Source organism: Amia ocellicauda, chromosome 14 (assembly GCF_036373705.1).
Source record: "Amia ocellicauda isolate fAmiCal2 chromosome 14, fAmiCal2.hap1, whole genome shotgun sequence".
Lineage (NCBI taxonomy): Eukaryota > Metazoa > Chordata > Actinopteri > Amiiformes > Amiidae > Amia > Amia ocellicauda.
The window spans coordinates 12,835,665-12,854,548 of record NC_089863.1 but is presented as its reverse complement, the minus strand read 5'-3'; the positions used below and the strand labels follow the sequence as shown (position 1 = coordinate 12,854,548).

The 18,884-nt window shown below is 38.7% G+C and overlaps 2 protein-coding genes across 2 annotated transcripts; both read right to left on the bottom strand.

Moving 5' to 3' along the window:
- Positions 1-3,984: 3,984 nt before the first annotated feature.
- Positions 3,985-12,975, bottom strand: LOC136768746 (SLAM family member 9). The gene is made up of 5 exons (XM_066723104.1): positions 12,541-12,975; positions 8,688-9,005; positions 7,690-7,971; positions 7,079-7,180; positions 3,985-6,658 (listed from the first exon to the last, which is right to left on the bottom strand). The coding sequence occupies exons 1-5, from the start codon at positions 12,593-12,595 to the stop codon at positions 6,210-6,212; spliced, it is 1,206 nt and encodes a 401-aa protein (XP_066579201.1). The 5' UTR covers positions 12,596-12,975; the 3' UTR covers positions 3,985-6,209.
- A 1,517-nt stretch (positions 12,976-14,492) lies between these two features.
- On the bottom strand, positions 14,493-18,615 carry LOC136768744 (SLAM family member 5). The gene is made up of 5 exons (XM_066723103.1): positions 18,396-18,615; positions 17,035-17,367; positions 16,425-16,697; positions 14,945-15,065; positions 14,493-14,625 (listed from the first exon to the last, which is right to left on the bottom strand). Exons 1-5 carry the CDS (start codon positions 18,457-18,459, stop codon positions 14,583-14,585), a joined length of 834 nt encoding a protein of 277 aa, XP_066579200.1. The 5' UTR covers positions 18,460-18,615; the 3' UTR covers positions 14,493-14,582.
- Positions 18,616-18,884: the final 269 nt, after the last annotated feature.

Sequence of the window (18,884 nt, the reverse complement as noted above, 5' to 3'; positions counted from 1 at the left end):
GGCAACCTCTCTACGATGATTTGGCATCGAAAAAAAATAATCTGAAATTTGTGCAAGGTCTCCCCGCCTCGTTGTGTGACGATGACCTGTTCCCGCCCGGACAAACTAATCTAGTGATCCTTGATGACCTGATGGAGCAGGCCGGTGACAACAGTGAAGTGGAAAAAGCTTTCACAAAGTACACTCATCATAGGAATTTAAGTATTATTTATTTAGTTCAAAATCAATTTTTTCAAGGTAAAAAAAGCCGCACTATTAATTTAAATGCCAATTATATAATTCTTTTTAAAAACCCCAGAGATAAACTACAGGTCACCGTCTTGGCTCGTCAAATGTACCCTAACCAGACCAAGTTCTTTTTGGAGGCATTTGAGGATGCCACCAAAAAACCCTACGGGTACTTGATTGCGGACTTAAAAGCACAAACCCCAGAAGATTTTCGCCTCAGAACAGGTTTGTGCCCGCCCGATTGGCCGGCAGTATATGTGCTAAAGAAAAGGAAATAAATAAGAATGTCTGTTCGGATTAAAAGAAATCTGCCGCTTTTGCAAATGTTATTTGAGGGGAGCCCGCGCCATAGGAAAGCTGTGCTGGCTGGGGCCCCCTCGGATTTGATCGAGACCCTGTGTGAAATAGCTTTTAACATCTTACGCGGTAATATACCCCTAACCCCTTCTCAACATTCTAAACTCAAAAAACAAAAAGCGGTTATCAAGATCATCGCTAATAAGAAGTATTCTATTAAAAGAAAAAGAAAGAAGATTAATCAAACCGGATGTTTTATAGGACCGCTGTTGAGCATAGCCGTGCCTTTCCTAACCAGTCTTCTAGCTTCCAGAGTGGGTTAATAATGGAATATGCTCAGAAAATGTTTTTGATCCCTCAGGAGCAGCTTGAGAAACTGAGAAAAAATGTTGTCGGGCCAGAGCCCATTAGACAAACGGCCGAAAACAACCTGGACTCTGAAATGAAAGCTATACTGGCCAGGGCCGATTTAAATCAGTATTCCAAAGCCCAGATGTATAGCAACACGTTACAGCGCTACCTCCGTCTGGTTAGACAGGGTGAAAAAGATCAAAACATTTTAACTTTAACCATGGCCTCTCAAGAAAATGGTTCTGGGGCTGATGCGGGGGGTACGGTTGATAAAGATGTTGCGGTGCCCGAACCTGTTGAGAGTTCAGAGGGAGATGTTGTAACGGATGTTTTGAGAAACATGCCGGCCAGAAGCAAAAGACATGCAGAATATATTCTGTACAAAATGGTTCAGAAACCGCGGGTAACGACTTGGAATGAACAGGGTGAATTTGTTTTTAAAGGACAACAGGCGATGGCCTGTCTGAACATGCCCCAATCAACAGTCCCTAACCAGGAAACGCGAAAAAAAATCCGTCTGTGTAAAGAGGTGGTGACTGATCTGACTCCGATATCTCATTACTCTGACCGTGCTGAGCAACCATCCTCAGGATCTATCCATCGTTGGGAAGCTTATTAATCTCATGTTTTTATTTGTCTCCCCTGTAAATAAGGAACCGACAAACAATTTATTTTTTATTTTTTTTTATTTTCAAATGTTGTACATTTATTTATAACATAACCCTGCTTTGTATAAGATTTGTGTTGAATAAAAACAAAACTAATGATTCAAAGGCTGTTTTCATTATTTTTTCACTTTAACACGCATGACATCTTTTAAAATCCTCACAAGAACACCCCATCTGTATACATGGCTGGCTAGGGTCGTAAGTAATTGTGTTATAAGGGGGGGTCCACAGTGTCCTGACAAACTGCCACTTTTTTATCATTTTGGCCTAAATCCTCACTGTACAAGGACATAATATCGGGGTATGACCTTCCTTTAGATCTATGATATAAGAAAAAAACACAGTGTTGACCACAAGTGAAGGTCTGAAGACTTTGTACTTGACAACCGCTGTAAATGGTTTCTTGACAGTTGTTGAGCAGAAAGTTATTGATATTCCGAGGGAAAGGTCTGAAATCCGGGGGGTTTCCATAGGAATCAAAAAATTCCCCACGGCGGTCCTCCCTTAGATAAATAGCCAGCCAATGTTCTCCGGGCATATTTTTAGGGTGTGTGTTGATTATGTACATTGCAGGTAAATTCTTGATCTTAAATTTAGGCAGCTGGTCGCAGGCGTAGACTCCTTGAAACACTTTCCGTGAGCCGGCCAGGGCATTCATGATGTGGTTGAGCTCTCTGGTGTTCATTTTAATAATAATCATACAGAACGTTTCTCCTCTGATTCACCTCAATAATGTTGTCAAACACAGCATACACGACCATATTTACAGTGCGTGGTAGAGGCTGCTTGAAACGCATCTCCAAACGCATATTGCCCGTCTTCATCAGTGAAAAATGTTGTCCACACTCTTCGTCAGGGGTCAGGTTGAAACCGTACAGGGTGTAACCGCTGCAGTATTCCCGGCGATCGATCAGCAGAGGTTGATCCTTGAGATGGCGACCCGTAGCCAGTACTAGACTGTAATATTCACGAACCGCGTTGCCGTTTTCAAAGTCAGGTTGAAAAGGTCTGGATGGAACCTGCACACCATCGACGTACAGCGCTATAAATTCCGCGTTATAATGTTTAAAGTTAAAGGGGTTCTTGTTGTAAACCCCGGTAAATGCATCATTATCCACGAGACCTATAATAACCTGTTTTGGGAGCTGTCCTAGAAACAGATTTTCCTGGTTCATCACCCGTGTCCCTGCGGGGATACTGTGGACTTTCATATAGACTCTTTCGATCGGGTACTTGGCGTTTGCCGTCATTAAAGCCTGCGCATGTCCTAGTTTAACCGCCGGGGAGACGGATACTTTTTTCACAAACAGCGAGGCCGATAATATGGTCAGTTTATATTTTTCAGTATCAGGGGTCATCGGACAAAAAGCACTTTTACTACGGATCATTTTAATTTTAATGTCTACCCCGTTGAGCATGAGTTTTTCTTGGAAAAATATGTCTGCATGGATATGTCCCATTAGCTCAAAGGTCCTCCCTTCTGTTGAAAAGGCCGTTCTTTTTTGCAAACCCTTATTGAGTCCCTCTGGATCATTGTCGTCCATAGCTTCCGGGGTGTCTTTGAAGAAAAGGCCGGGGCTGAACTGTTTGCTTAGGGTCTCCTCACTATAATTAAGGATACACTCCATCATGGCCCTATAGGGGTAAGTATTGCTGCTTTGACTAATGAGCCGATCTCCCAGGGTCACATCCACCTGTGAAAACATGGTGGCCACCGGGTAATTGATGACCCCAGCGTTGGCCGTCTTCTCGATTGCATCGCCATCCTCATCAGTCACTTTACAGTTCATTAAAATAAATGTGTTATTCAAATCAATATAATCCTCTCCATTGCCAGCTATAAAAAACTCCAGAGGGGCCGTATCTGAAATTGCGGAAAGAGGGGGTATCTCTACATATATGCTCTTATCTATACTCGTTTGAGTGTATGGAACTGTAAACAGATCCAGTTCTGATTTGACGCATTCTTCCGATAGACTGTGGACAAAAGACATTTTTAAAAGATGTATCCTGAGGCTCTATTTGTCTTTCTTTGAGACTTTGAGAAATAACTCTACCTAAAATCACGCCCCCCAATTATGACGTAGGAATATTAATAAGCTTAGGGCATACGTCATAACAAAATAGGCCGCGCCCAAAAAACCCTACTATCTACTATCCTGTTTGCTTCCCCACATTGTTTGGATGGAAAAAGTGAGTCCACATAGACTCCTAGTTCTTTCTCATGTATTGAATTTCATTTACCAGGTGTCAGCCCACACCTGAATAGCTATGGTATGGTTTTTATGATGTCATTGATTCTCCTAGAAAATGATATCAGTCCAACACTTAGTTGGGGGTGGATTTTCAATGTGCATTTATGGGATTCTTTGGCTCTTATTCCATGGTATATTAATTGAATTTTGAAGCAATCGAAAAACGCATTTTTAAACTTCACACATGCTTTTAAAATCAGTTTATTCTCTGCCTGGCCTGGAGTATGACAGCAGAGATTGCCGATTAGCCCTTTTCAAACATGGCAAAAACAGCCACTGTTACCTTTAATATCATCGGGGTTCCCACACAAATCAGATATTTTGTTTTCATGACTTTTCCATGATAATTTTCTGATTTTCCATGACTAAATTATTTATTAGTTTACAACACAAATACTGGAAAGCTAGAAATACACACAGAAAATAATGAGGATATTGATAAACACAATAGGAAAGAACCACACAATCAGCTTTTGTCATGATGGCCTCCTCCTCCCCTTACAGCCATCCAATCCACCCACTTTAATAAAAAATGCTACCATCAACTAATAAAGAGCACACAAATATGTAAATGCGAAATTAAACCTAGTACTATGTGATCAATGTATATGTAGTATAAATGTTAATTACAGTAGAAACTATATAAAACAACTTTGACAGTCTTTTTTAATGATTTTAGCAGTAATTCTTAATTGCCTTGAAAATAAACTACTATAAATCAGGTAAATTAATTAATACAAACATACATTCAAGCATTACGATATACAAATGGCCAGTTCAGTGGGGGGCTACAGTAATTCTTTCCTGTATTCTGCTAAGGAAGTACTTTAGACGACTGCTTTGTTTAAACTTGAAAGCTTTTATTATTTTTTTCATTCATTAAAAAAAATGATATAAATAATTATTTTTACCAATAAATTACCAGATTTTTGTATTTGAGGAGTTTGGATTTTATGGATTTATACCCATTTTAAAAACACTCAAAATTATTTTCAGTTTATCTGTGTAACGACCCCAGGGACAAGGATGATTGATCCAATTGCAGGCTAACTAGTTTAGATAGAGAAAATGCAAACAGTCCAACAAGGGGAACACCAAAGACAAAAACTAGAACAGTCTAGGGGTCTATCAATTGGGCTAACAGGGAGATCCATAAGAGGTATGAGAAGACAAAGGTCAAAACACCAGTAGTTATAAGTTTAAGAGAAAATGCTCAGAATTGATTCTAGAGAGAATGCAAGACTCCACAAAGTGCCTGAGCAACAGAGGGGAATATATACTGTGTAACTGGGTTGTGAGTGCTGAAACAATGGGAAGAGGAGAAAGATGGAACAAGTGCACATGGTTGAGATGAATGTTAAGTGGATGATTGATCCTGGTGCTGGGGAATGTGAGAGATCTCTGGTGGTGAACTGAAGTAGGATGAAGTGGCAATCGGTAATAATTTTTTATGATACACTGCTTCACAAGCTGGTTTGATATTATGACATTATCTTGTCAGCACTCACATCGAAGCTGCTCTGCTGGAGGTCATGTGTTTAATGATTGCCTCACATACGGAGGTTGGTCAGCATTGTGGCATTGACAGTGCTTTTGCTGACAGAATAAAGCAGTATGTAGAAAGCAAACGGCACAAGAAACTCAGCTCGGGATAAACAATAAACACTAAACAATAAAAATTTTGTAGAATTTGTTTATGGTTTTGAAATAAAATTTAATTTATTGATTATGTATTGTTATTATTTACTTGATTTTATATAAATATGCATATCATACATTTGGCTACTTAAGTAAATGCAACAGACAGTTCATAAAGTTTGAGCATTTAATGTAGGCAGGGATTCTCCTGGTGTCTGCTGGTTTTTGTTCTAACAGAGCACTCACTTGTTTCATTGAAACCTTGAATGGAATTATCAACCAACACATGAGAGCTGAAAATAACAGGAAATACGGTTTGCTTAAATAACTGAGAGCTGAAAGTGCAGGTTGAGAAACACTGATGTAGGCTATAATATATAAATGTGACCTAGTTTGGGATTCTGGAGGTGGAGTCAGTGAGGTGTCAATTGGTGGCCAGAAGCTGAACACAAAGGTACTTAAGCAGTTGTAGAGAAACAAAAAGACAAAGGAAGTGTTCAGGAGTTACCCAAGTCAGTCACGGGACAGGTGAGAGAGAGGAGAAAGTCTTAGCATTCCTAATCTTTTTTAGATCTGCCTTAATTGAAGTAAATCTGCTGTTTCTCGGTGACAAGAGGTCAAGCAGTTGAATTAGGGTACAAAAACCAAGAGACAGTGTTTAGGGCAACAACAACTTGTGCTGGACAGAGGCGAGTGCCACGTGTCTGCAATCTTTTGTTATGTTATCAACATTCTATTATTTGTACATTCATATGTATATGAGAAAACAGCATTAATCTTCTGGAGAATCCTTCTGAAGAGAGTCTTCTAGAGAATCCTTCTGAGGAGAGTCTAATGGGGAATCCTTCTGATGGGAGTCTACTGGAGAATCCTTCTGATGGGAGTCTTCTGGAGAATCCTTCTGAAGAGAATCTTCTAGAGAATCCTTCCGATGGGAGTCTTCTGGAGAATGCTTCTGATGGGAGTCTTCTGGAGAATCCTTCTGAAGAGAATCTTCTAGAGAATCCTTCCGATGGGAGTCTTCTGGAGAATGCTTCTGATGGGAGTCTTCTGGAGAATCCTTCTGAAGAGAATCTTCTAGAGAATCCTTCCGAGGGGAGTCTAATGGGGAATCCTTCTGATGGGAGTCTTCTGGAGAATCCTTCTGATGGGAGTCTTCTGGAGAATCCTTCTGATGGGAGCCTACTTTTCTAGTCTTAACTTTATTTATTTGCTCTTTGGCTGTTAATGAATTAAAACATATTAAAAAAACACCTTATATAGTACAGTATTTTACCATAGCTGTATGTATCTAATTGATTTAGTCCTACACACAAAACTATGTTTAAAGGTGTATTTAGGGGTATACTAGCATATTGTATCAATGTATACATCCTGTTATTCACTTAAGACAAGACAAATTACAAATTTCACCCACCTGCCACTCACAAATTAAACTTAATGGCAAAGGTATAATATGTAGAAATCAGAGTATCTACATTATTATTAATAATAAATAAATAAAAACATTGTTATTTTTAGATATTAAAGGGGCTTTTGTGACATAGTGAAACAGTGAAACAGTGAAACAGCAGGTAACTATTACTGTATTTCTTATTAAAAATATTAGATTCTCACACTTTTGTGTAAAGAAAATCTTACCTAAGGAATAGCAGAGGTAAATAACAGTCACTATAAACAGGATACATGGCCAATATAGCTGTTTTCTGCAGGGATTTTTACATATTTTTATTTTTCCAGAATCTGCAAAACAAATGGTTATGAAATGGTACATAATCCTTTTTTACAACTTTTCCCTGAAACAGTTCACAAAAATGTATGATTATTTATATGTCTCTTAAAGAAGTGTAATGGGTGAAACCTGTGATATTATTAGTAATTGGTGACTGATTGGTGACAAAAGCTGTTTTGTTCAATAGCAGTAAGAAAATGCAGTGAGATTCAACTCTCATATGAGTACACAGATTGCAGCACAACTGTTCAGGTTATCTTTCTTTGTGTTAATGTTTGTATCTGGTATTTGCAAGGCTTTCTACTAAACCACTCACTTGATGTCCCTACTAAAAACAATTTGCAATACATTATATTAAGTTTATATTGTTTATGGTCTGTTTCATCTTTATTCTGTTCTGCTTGCCCTTTTTACTCAATATAATACATACATACATAGATACATACAAACATACATATGGCAATTAATTAATGTATGAAACAAAATAAAACATGAAGATTTCTTATTTAATCCAACTTACCCTTGTCTTGGTGTGGACAGACATTTACAAGAACATCTGAATCCTTACTGACTGGATTACTGCTGGTACACACAATAGAGCTGCCGTTGCTGGTAACAGTGAGTGATGTAGAAAAACTGGAGTCAGTGTAATCACACTTAGAACAGAGAAATGCACCTTGTGTGTTGTCACAGTCAGCAGCGCAAAAAACATCTATGCCCATGGAGCATGTAACAGAGATATTGCAGATTCCCAAGGTGGAAACATTTTTCTTCAGTTCCAGTTTTGGTTTATTGATCTTTTCTGTCAAATAAAAATATTGATTTGAAGTTATTAAACAACTTAACAGTCACATTTTCAACTTTGGAACATTCTGCTTGAAACCAATCTACCATTGCAACACATATTTAACTTGATGGTGGTGGTGGAAGTAGTATTAACTAGTATTAAATTCAACATGAAGATTTAGTTTAAAGTATTCTATATGTCTAAACCTGGAAAATGCACATTCTGATGATATTTATTTATTTAATAACATTTATAGTGTAATTGCAATATTCTTAAAAATAATTACAATTTTAATAGATACGCATTCTTGGAAGGGAACATGTATATTTTAAATCTTAAAAGGTAGTCAACCCAGAATACTACTGGTATTAACAGTAAAACAAGGACTTGGAAATGGAAAGTACGTGTCATTTCTTTAAGTTAATGATGCACAGCCATGTTTTAGACACAGACTACTTGGTATCCTTCAAGAAACAGTTGGTTTGGATCCTCAGATCAAAAAACAGCCTTGTCCAAAGTGGCATGATTTGGGGGGCTGTAAATTGATTTTGGAAAATTGATGTAATTCTGATCCTCCTATCTTTACTCTTCCATCTAATCATTAGTTGTGATCACATTGTCTTCATAGTGAGCCTTGATTTTATGCTCTGTAAAGTTCATACTCATTTGGAACTGAATTGGGGGTGTTATGTCTGGTATAAAGCCAATTAAATATGTAGAAAAAAACATACCATATACCAAAAGTTGGAGTTCTTTGTTATACTCATTTCCATCTTCATAGATTGCTTTAACTCTGTAAACTGATTGATCTCCCATTTCTGTTCTATTGATCTGCAAAGATCCATTTTCTTGGAAGAGACTTAGTCTACCACGAAAGCGAGGTAATCTGTTAACATTGACTTCTTCACCAATTCCTAAGGCAATTAACTTGCCACCTGTTGACCACTGGATCTGGGTAAATGTGTTTTTCTGTATCCCAGATGGTAATATGATGGTTCCATTTAAAACCCCATGGATTGTTTGGAGAGTCTCTGCAGAGCTGTAAGAAGCTAAATAGAAGATAATAATTGGTAAGGAAACAAAGTGTATTACAACTGCACACAGTTAGGTATATCAAACTAGATGTCATTCACAATAACATGCTATAGATTTTGCTGTGGAAGTTTTTGTCAGAATTTCTATGGATATTGTAACGACCCGGGGGGGTTCTCATGTCCTGGCGAGATGGGGGATCAAACCCCAGTCTCCTGTGCCACAATGCAACAATCTTACCGCATCCGGCTCGAGATTGCTACAATATATTGTACATAACTATCAAAACAAAATAAACAGAAAATAAAGTTTTGAAACTAAAAAGCAGTACCTGAAAATAAGATGAAAATATTATATTTTGAATCAGTAAACACACTTATCTAACAAAGCTGCTCTTTGTGTCACTCAGGCAGACCCTCCTTCTGCCTGCTTTAACCAGTTATTTGCCATTTAGACTGGGACTTCAAACTCCTGACTTGTTCTTCTTCTGTGTAATATATTTAAAATATTGTTCAGTACATATCAAACTTGGCATTAATATTTAATATTTAATATCCAATATCCTCTTGACACAGTGCAGAGCAACTAGACAATGTCCCTCTCCAGTCACCTGATCGTCACGGTTCTACATGCATCGAAGTGGACTAGAAGAAGAATGAATGCATTGGATGCAACTGGGGGCAGCACCTGTAGCACCCAGAAACCAAATGCATATGCATCAAAATGAACAGGCTACAGTTTAAATCTGTTGTGTTTAGAAGGTGCCGGTATGTAGCCTATATATGTATATAATTGTTTTTATTAAGGCCACGCAATAAAACACGGAATTGCAGATCCACTGTAGGGGGCAGTGGCTTAAAAACACTCCCCCAATTCGTCCTGGGTGTGGACGAATTCTTGGGTGCTGGAGACTGGAAAAATAAACAGCACCCACCCCAACTCTGTTTATAGTCTGAGAATCAGCATATACAAGGTGGGGCTACAGAGGTCAACTCTTACACCCTCACAAAAGCAAGGCCGGCTGCTTTGCTAGTGCAGCTAGGAGCGAGGCTGAATCTACTTGCACAATATCTGGTGTGGGCAATCAAGCAACTTCTTCTCCCCTTCATCTCCTCCCTCCTCAACTCCTCACTCCTCTCTGGCTGTTTCCCCTCTGCATTTAAACAAGCTGCTGTCATCCCACTCCTCAAGAAACCAACCCATGATGCCACCTCTCCTCAGAACTACTGCCCTGTCTCCCTACTCCCCTTCCTCTCAAAGACTCTCGAGCGGGCGGTCCACTGTCAGCTCTCTGACTTTCTGTCCCAACACTCACTCCTTGATCCTCTGCAATCCGGCTTCCGCACAGCTCACTCCACTGAGACGGCTCTCCTGGCTGTCACTGACTCCCTCAGCTGTGCTCAGGCAGCCTCCCTCTCCGCAGCATTTGACACCGTCGATCACTCCATCCTCCTCTCCTGCCTTGCTGACCTTGGGATCTCTGGGATTGCTCTCATCTTGTTCTCCTCCTACCTCAGTTTACGGTCCAACAAGTGACATGGCGAGGCTCCTCATCCACCCCCCAACCTCTCCTCACAGGCGTTCCCCAAGGCTCTGTCCTGGGCCTGCTCCTGTTCTCTCTATACACTCGCTCCCTGGACCCCCTCATCGCTTCCCATGGTTTCTACTACCACTTCTACGCTGATGATGGCCAGATCTTCCTGTCTTTTCCCTCTTCTGACCCTCTCATCCCCTCACGCTTCTCTTCCTGCTTGTCTGCTATTTCTGCCTGGATGCACTCGCACCACCTCAAGCTCAAACTCTCCAAATCAGATCTCCTGTTTTTCCCCCACTCTTCCTCACCTTCTGCTGACCTCCCCATCTTGATCTCCTTGGAATCCACCACACTCTCTCCTTCTTCTTCCACTAAAAATCTAGGAGTCACCCTCGATCCTGCGCTCTCCTACACCCAGCACATCACCACGCTGACACGCACCTGTAGATTCTTCCTGAGCAACATACGCCGGATCTGTCCCTTCCTCACCGACTACTCGACTCAGCTACAATTTATCCAAATTGAATTTGTAATGATTGATGCCTTGTACTTCTCAGTATTTTTGAACTTTGTTTGCACTTATGTTGTAAGTCGCCCTGGATAAGGGCATCTGCCAAGAAATAATAATAATAATAATAATAATAATAATAATAATAATAATAATAATAATAATAATAATAATTAGTTTAGTGCAGTGTAAACAGAGTTTTCCATCTTGACATTTTGAGCTGTCTACGGGTGTGTGTTGCTTCTACCAAAACATGGATGATCTTTTTATCAGTTACACCAATTCAAATGTTCTTAAATTGTTCAATTAAGTAATTTAGAACTCCGTTGGAACACAAACCAGCAGGGTAGGTGGATGTTTGAGAACCACTGCTCTATTTCAATACCATGGACTACAGCCCCCAAAATGCCTTGCTGTCTGTACATGCTGGCTCTAACACTGTGGAGAAAACACTACCAACACCATCAGCACCCCTGCTAACACCGTGGAAAAAAACACCATCAACATTGTCAGCACCCCCCCATAAACACAGTGGAGAAAACACAATCAGCACCCCCCCTGCTAACACCGTGGAGAAATCCCACCCCCATTCACAGCCTGAAACATGCGGCATAGCACGAGGGTTTCTACTCTCCCTTTTATATATATATATATGTATTCATGAGATTTGTAAATAAAAACAATTCGGAAGGTTTCTACTAGGCATTTTAGTACATGAGTGCACTGTGTACTTTACACACTGTGCAATGGATTATGGCATCAGCTATTCAAGTCCTTTCATAATCACATTTTAAACATAACCAGCCTGGCTTATTTTTAGGACTTAAATATTAAACATACTGTGTATATTACAATGGCATTACTCGCTACACAAACATTACAGGGTGTCTACTCAATAAAGGTTTCAGAGTTAGAAAAACTTAGGGAGACAGCCGTAGGGATACACACTGGTTATATCTTTAACCCTTATGATTATGTCCTGTTTTGTTGCTAATGCAAAAAACATATAGTATACATACAGTATAATTAAACAATTATCATGGCATACACACACGTGTCTCCTTAAGGTCCGAATTGTATAATCTATATAATAATAATAATAATAATAATAATAATAATAATAATTATTATTATTATTATTATTATTATTATTATTATTATTATTATTATTATTTATTTCTTAGCAGACGCCCTTGTACAGGGCAACTTACAAAGGTTACAGGGTTATATATATATATATATATATATATATATATATATATATATATATATATATATTTAACACACACACACATAGATACATACATACTACCCCACATATTTTTTGAATCTGAACAATGTAGTTAATCATTAACACCTAATAACAGTGAACCTGTATTGCATTTTCTAACAATGAAATATACAGCAACCCGCAAAAAAAGTCTTCCTGCTGGACTAAACATAAAACTCTTTCAAAATACAGTTAATATTGAAACAATATTCATAGTAATTAGAATAAAATAAAACTCACCCAAAATCCACAACGATAAAAGATGTGTTACCCACATAAAATGGAATATAATCATTATTTTTATTAGTAATATTTTGATAAGTAAAGTCACTTGACAAGTGAGCAGTACGTAAAGCTGTATGGCAGAAATTTGGGGAACTGTATCGCTTCAAATGCACATGTTCTCCCCTTCCTGCTTCCACCAATCACCAGCTGCTGAATAATAATAATAATAATAATTATTATTATTATAAATATTATAACAATACTATTACAATAATTTAAATATTTCTAAGCAGAATATAAAAGGCGATCCCTCTACAGTGGTTGCTTGAATTTAGAAATCCCCTGCAGATTTCCCCTGTATACAGGAAGCTTAGAAATGTAAGAAAGGGGAAGCTACTCCCTGCTGCATAGGTTAAATGCTGGACAGTAATATAACCTTCAGTTTTTAATGTGTCTTGGCCCTTGGAAATGCAGACTTATTTTGATTAACGCCAAACAATTTTGTTCCTAAGAATAAACCCTACTATTTTTCTTTTTGGCTTGCTTTCAAAGATGCATACACACACACACACACACACACAGACACGGACACACAAACAACAGCTATATTTCTCTGCTGAACTTCCCCCTTTTAGCCCTGGAAGAATCATTTCCCCAGAGCACTTTTCAAAAGCTGTCTGCAAATATAAATTTTTGAATGTTTAACATTTGTTAACATTGAAAATTCCCCTGTACTATTGTCTTGACTATTGTAATTTACCTTATGTTAGAAATGTCATTATTATTATTGTTCATAGTAAAAGTAATACTTGTAATAGTATTAAACAATAATCCCCCACCATAAAATACAACAACAAGTATTATGCATATTAGTAAGTAAAGCTATAAGAGCCAAAACATTTGGGTGATACATTTACATCTAACCGTCCTTTAACCATAGAGCATTTCCTTTGAGTATTCTGAACAGGATGTGGTGTGTATATACTGTGTGCACACGAACATGACTTGAAAATAACTAGCTTGTTTTGGCCTTCAAACCTAATGCACTACCTGGAGAAAAATATGTTTCTCATCTTGAGTCTTGCTGGGACTTTTTCTGCCTTTGGTAACATAACTGAGTACATAATTACAAAACCTGCAGTTGGTAGTGTACTTTCATGATCTATTATCTGCAATAATTCTCTGTCCACAGAGGAGGCTTGGAACTACACCAGGTCTGCTGCTCTGCTCATAGATACACAGACGGCAGCTTGTTTGTGTGCAACGCCAGTAATGGAGTCAGCTGAAGCCACAGTTCATTTGACATACATTAACTCTGACCAAATAAGTGTGATAGCAATTACAAACTATGAGATTGGGACTCACAATGCTAATGGCATGTAGAACGTCCAGATTCACACTGAAATTTATGTTTTTTTCCCTTAATTTCATTGCAGGTGTCCCTGAGGGGTTTTCATTGTGCTGGTAGAAGACAGTGGTGTACTCTGTGGGTCTGGTCCTCATGCTCTCATCTCATCTCTGTAGAGTCCATGTCTGGGAGAGGACAGGCTTAGCTTTTAGTATAGTTTTATTCGTGATTTTGTATGATTAGTTTTAGTTTTTTAGTGTCTGTCTTTTAAACATTTTGTTTATTTTCTATTTAAGATTGCTAGCACAATCTCCTATTATAAGCAGTTTTAATTATTTTTATTGTTAGTAATAGGGCCTCTAGCCTGGTGGACTTCGTGCCCATCCTGCAGCCATTGCAATAAACTTTTGTGTAACTCTAAATCTCGACTCTGTGGTGTGTGCATTGGGATCTTGCTACAGCCTGTGCCGGGAGAGTTGGGAAGAGTGAGACCCCCTCCTCATTGGAATAAAATAGGGGTGGCTTGGTCATGTAATTGTGGCAATTGTTCCCCCTTTGTCATCGTCACATTTGCATGATAAACAATATTTTCCCAGAAGAATGGGATACATAACATTCATTAATTATATCTGTGTTTATTTCAGGTGTGTAAAATTTGATTTTTATTAATTTGTTTGTTTTGCATCAGTTGATCATGAAATACTTTGTGTCACTCTCCAGTCTTGCCCAATTTCTCTGTTTGCTTCTTTTTCCTGTTAAAAGACAGATTTATATAATTATATGTTACTCAAGGCATTTACAATTTGATCTCCAACTCTACTTCCTCTTTTATCAAACGGAGATGTCTGTAGAATAAATGGAGGCTTTACATTCAAATACAGGATGCATTCATTTTCATGCGCTGGGAGTGTTGTCTCTTATACAGTCCTCCAAGCAACTATTGACCTTCACACCCATTGTGAGGACATTCCTTAATAGAGTTTCCATTAATTTCATTAGTTCATGCATTCATGTGACTGAAATGCTTTTGCTGAAAGCTTTCAATGCAGCTGGTATCTGATGAAGACTCACCTGTGTCTCAGTGTCTCCCAGAAATGCACTGCAATGACAGCAGACAGCATGACAAGCAGCCCCACAGAGAACAGCACTGACTTCAGCAGACACCCCATAGAGACGTGGAAGACACTGGGTCCTAATGGGACACAACATCCACAATTTAGATCAATGGTTTTCAACCCTGGTCCAAGAGTCCCCCCTTACTGTTTTTTGTTCCAACTGAGCTCTCAAACACTTAATTGAACCTTAATTGAAATAATACTTTCATAAATCAAAGCATTTTAATTATTTTTAACAGTATGGTTTTAAGTTAAGTATAACATTGTATAAGGAAATTATCTTATCAAGGAACCAACTTTTTATCAGTTACACAATTTAAAGAGTCAACTGTAATCAAATTACTTAATTAACCCCAGGACGGGGTTGGGAACTGCTGCTTTAGATCATTTAAATAAACACCGATCAGCCATAACATTATGACCACATTATCATGGCACCAGTGGGTGGGATAAATTTGGCAGCAAGTCAACATTTTGTCCTCAAAGTTGATGTGGGAAAAATAGGCAAGCGTAAGGATCTGAGCGACTTTGACAAGGGCCACATTGTGATGGCTAGATGACTGGGTCAGAGCATCTCCACAACTGCAGCTCTTGTGGGGTGTTCCCGGTCTGCAGTGGTCAGTACCTATCAAAAGTGGTCCAAGGAAGGATAAGCAGTGAACCAGCGACAGGGTCATGGGCGGCCAAGGCTCACTGATGCAGGTGGGGAGTGAAGGCTGGTCCATGTGGTCTGATCCAACAGACGAGCTACTGTAGCTCAAATTGCTGAAAAAGTTCATGATGGTTCTGATAGAAAGGTGTCAGAACACACAGTGCATCGCAGTTTGTTGCGTATGGGGCTGCGTAGCCACAGACCAGTCAGGGTGCCCATGCTAACCCCTGTCCACTACCGAAAGCGACTACAATGGGCAAGTGAGCATCAGAACTGGACCACGGAGCAATGGAAGAAGGATCCATTGCACGGAGCCTTGACGGGTCAAGGCTGTTTTGGCGGCAAAAGGGGTACATACACAATATTAGGCAGGTGGTCATAATCTTATGGTTGATCGGTGTATATGCTTTTGTCTCTGCCACAAATAGTGTGTGTCTATAACCACAAGGTGACACTGTTGTCTATCCAGAACACAATGCAAAATGAAACCCTTCAGGAGTATATCTGTGATCATAGTGTTAATTTAAAGTTGATTTCCTACATCTGGACAAAATCTGATGCTGAAAGTGTCTCACTTTGTCTCATTAACTTTTTAATTCAAACTGGTATTTGAATTAGTAAGTCGCACACATACTATCGATCTTATATATATATATTTTATTTCAATATAAAGGCCATCAGTCACAGTGGTGAAGATGGGATGATTATTTTCCATAACTCCAAATAACATACCAATAGACTCCCACAAAAAATTGAATATTCAAAAATTGTTGAATAGCTTTACCCTGTGTGTAGCACTCATTACCCTCAATGGTATCAGACTGATTGCTGACAGGATTGGAGGCGACACAGGTGTAGGAATAATCATCATCTGTAGGTTTAACAGTCAACTGCAGAACCGATTGCTTTGTTTCTTCTGGATTCTTGTTCTTGCCTTTCAGCCAAATGAGATCAACCTGGCTGCCGCCCGTCACAGTGCAGTTTAAAGTCAAGTGGCAGGTTTTATTGTCTGTCCCGTAGCTCCTCTGTGATTGTATTTGCACCGATCTGATCCTCTCTGTTCAGGGGAACAACAAAGACCATAAAACAAAAAACATCTGAAGACCATAATACAATGTAGAAGAAATTATCTTTAATACCCAGTACCTCCTAAATAGATACTGTGTAGTACAGCAATTCTTTGCAGTTTTAGGTTTTAATTTTAAATTGTACATATTATTAATTAAATAAATCACCGAAGTCTGTGTTGCCACAAACTCCATGGAACCGAAACCCTGCAGGTCAAGGAGACCTGGTTAGGAATAACGTTCCTCTCTATAGGGATTCACAGCATGTTTTCAATTTGTTATGTTTAACTGTGTTTCATCAGTTACTAGTAAACAAGAATGTATTACCATACACATGAAGAGTAACACTTTTTCCAGGGAACTGGCCTGAAGATCCACCTCCACTGAACATGTAATTTCCTCTGTCTTCAGCTTTCAGAGAACTGATGGTCAGAGACCCGTCTTCTGTGCTCAAAGAGACTCTACCTCTGAATAAATTAGTCTCTACTGTCTTATTATTTATTAATTGGATGACAGTCCTCCCATCCCTTTCCCATTGCATCAGGTCTGGACTGACTGAGCTGTACAGTCTCTCGTCGAGCCCTGAAGGCAGGACAACCGACTCTCCCAGGATTCCATTGACCAGCACTGGAGGGGAGCCTCTGATTGGACCCTGAAGAGCTGGAAACACAATCACTAACAGTAATATTGTGCGATGCATCAAAACCTCCCAGAGAAATTGGGAAAGTTTGATTCAGATGGCAGAGCTACATTTATTTATAGTAATGTTCATGCAGTGCAGGGTTAGTGTGACGCTTTTTTTAATAACATTGAAACTCAAATTGTATTATTATAACATTAACCTATTATTTTTGTAGGTGCTTGGTAAAATATGTCATAAAACAAAATAAAGATTATATATTGCCCTGTTGAAATGAATAATCTAAATAACTAAGAAATAATAAATGTGTGTACCTGTGTGTTTCAACACTCTTTATCAAACAGACTGAATGAGTGAGGGAGATGTTTTCTGAAGCTTGTAAGATTTGAGGCTTGTTATCTTCCTCTGAGCTTCCTGGGGCTTCAATCTGTCTGGTTTGTTTTCAACACTGACTGGCTTTCTTTGGCATAGGATATTTTTTTGGCAACCCTTTCCAACCCAGCACACATCATGCATTTGCAAATCCTTAATATTCTAGAATCCTAATAGTTTTTGTTTTGTTAATCTTTAAAGTAATCAGTGACTAAAGTCCTTCATGAAAAGCCCACATATAAATGGTAAATTAGTGTGATAGACTGCTTGATTTATTTCATGAGGGGATCATTCACATCAATATAGTGATTAATATTCAACTGAAAACTGAAAAAGATGTATCCTCTACTCCTGATTACAGTCAACAATAACTAGTATTGTATTGTTGTTGTTGTCGTATACAGTCATTCCATTGATGGTCACGAGAACATTAACCAGAAGGAAACCTAATACCAATCCGAAACTGGTACGACCAGTTTCTAAATATATATGGAGTCCTTTCTGAAAATGTTCAAAATCACAAACAAAAATAGAGGCTTTCATGTCAGCCAATTACATCCCTTGCAGAAGATTTGTCATGCTATGATTTTATATAACACAATATTAAAGTATACTTCTACCATGGAACTGTCTGTGCAATGCATATGCATTATGAATATTAGGCAATTTCACTTACCATATAGAAGCAGACAGATTGCCAATGTCTGTCTGAAATCAGGGAGACATTGAAACCCTGTCATTATGTGGTATAATGCAGATCACACAAAATGTTGTACTCTTTTCATGTTTTAGGGGCTGGGTGATTTTACATGTCTAATGCTCTAGTTGTCTTTCCATCTATACAAGACGTATTACCAGAAACCACTTGCATTTCCTGTGGGTTTTCAGTTCATTTCAGTGTTTCAACACTCATATCACACCCAGTATGTGTGTGTGCATGTTCACATGTGTGTGTGAGAGAGGGAGTGAACCACTTTATTCTATAGCATCCAATAGATACACTTGCTTCACACTTTTGTCTTGTGTCCTGACTTGTCTAACACTGACTTTCACTGGTGAAGGGGAGACAAGGAGAAGATTTTCAGTCACCCATGGACATACATTGCATTTACAAATTCTTAATGTCCTGGAAAGTCTTAATCTAGTCTTATGTATTTGTGTTCAT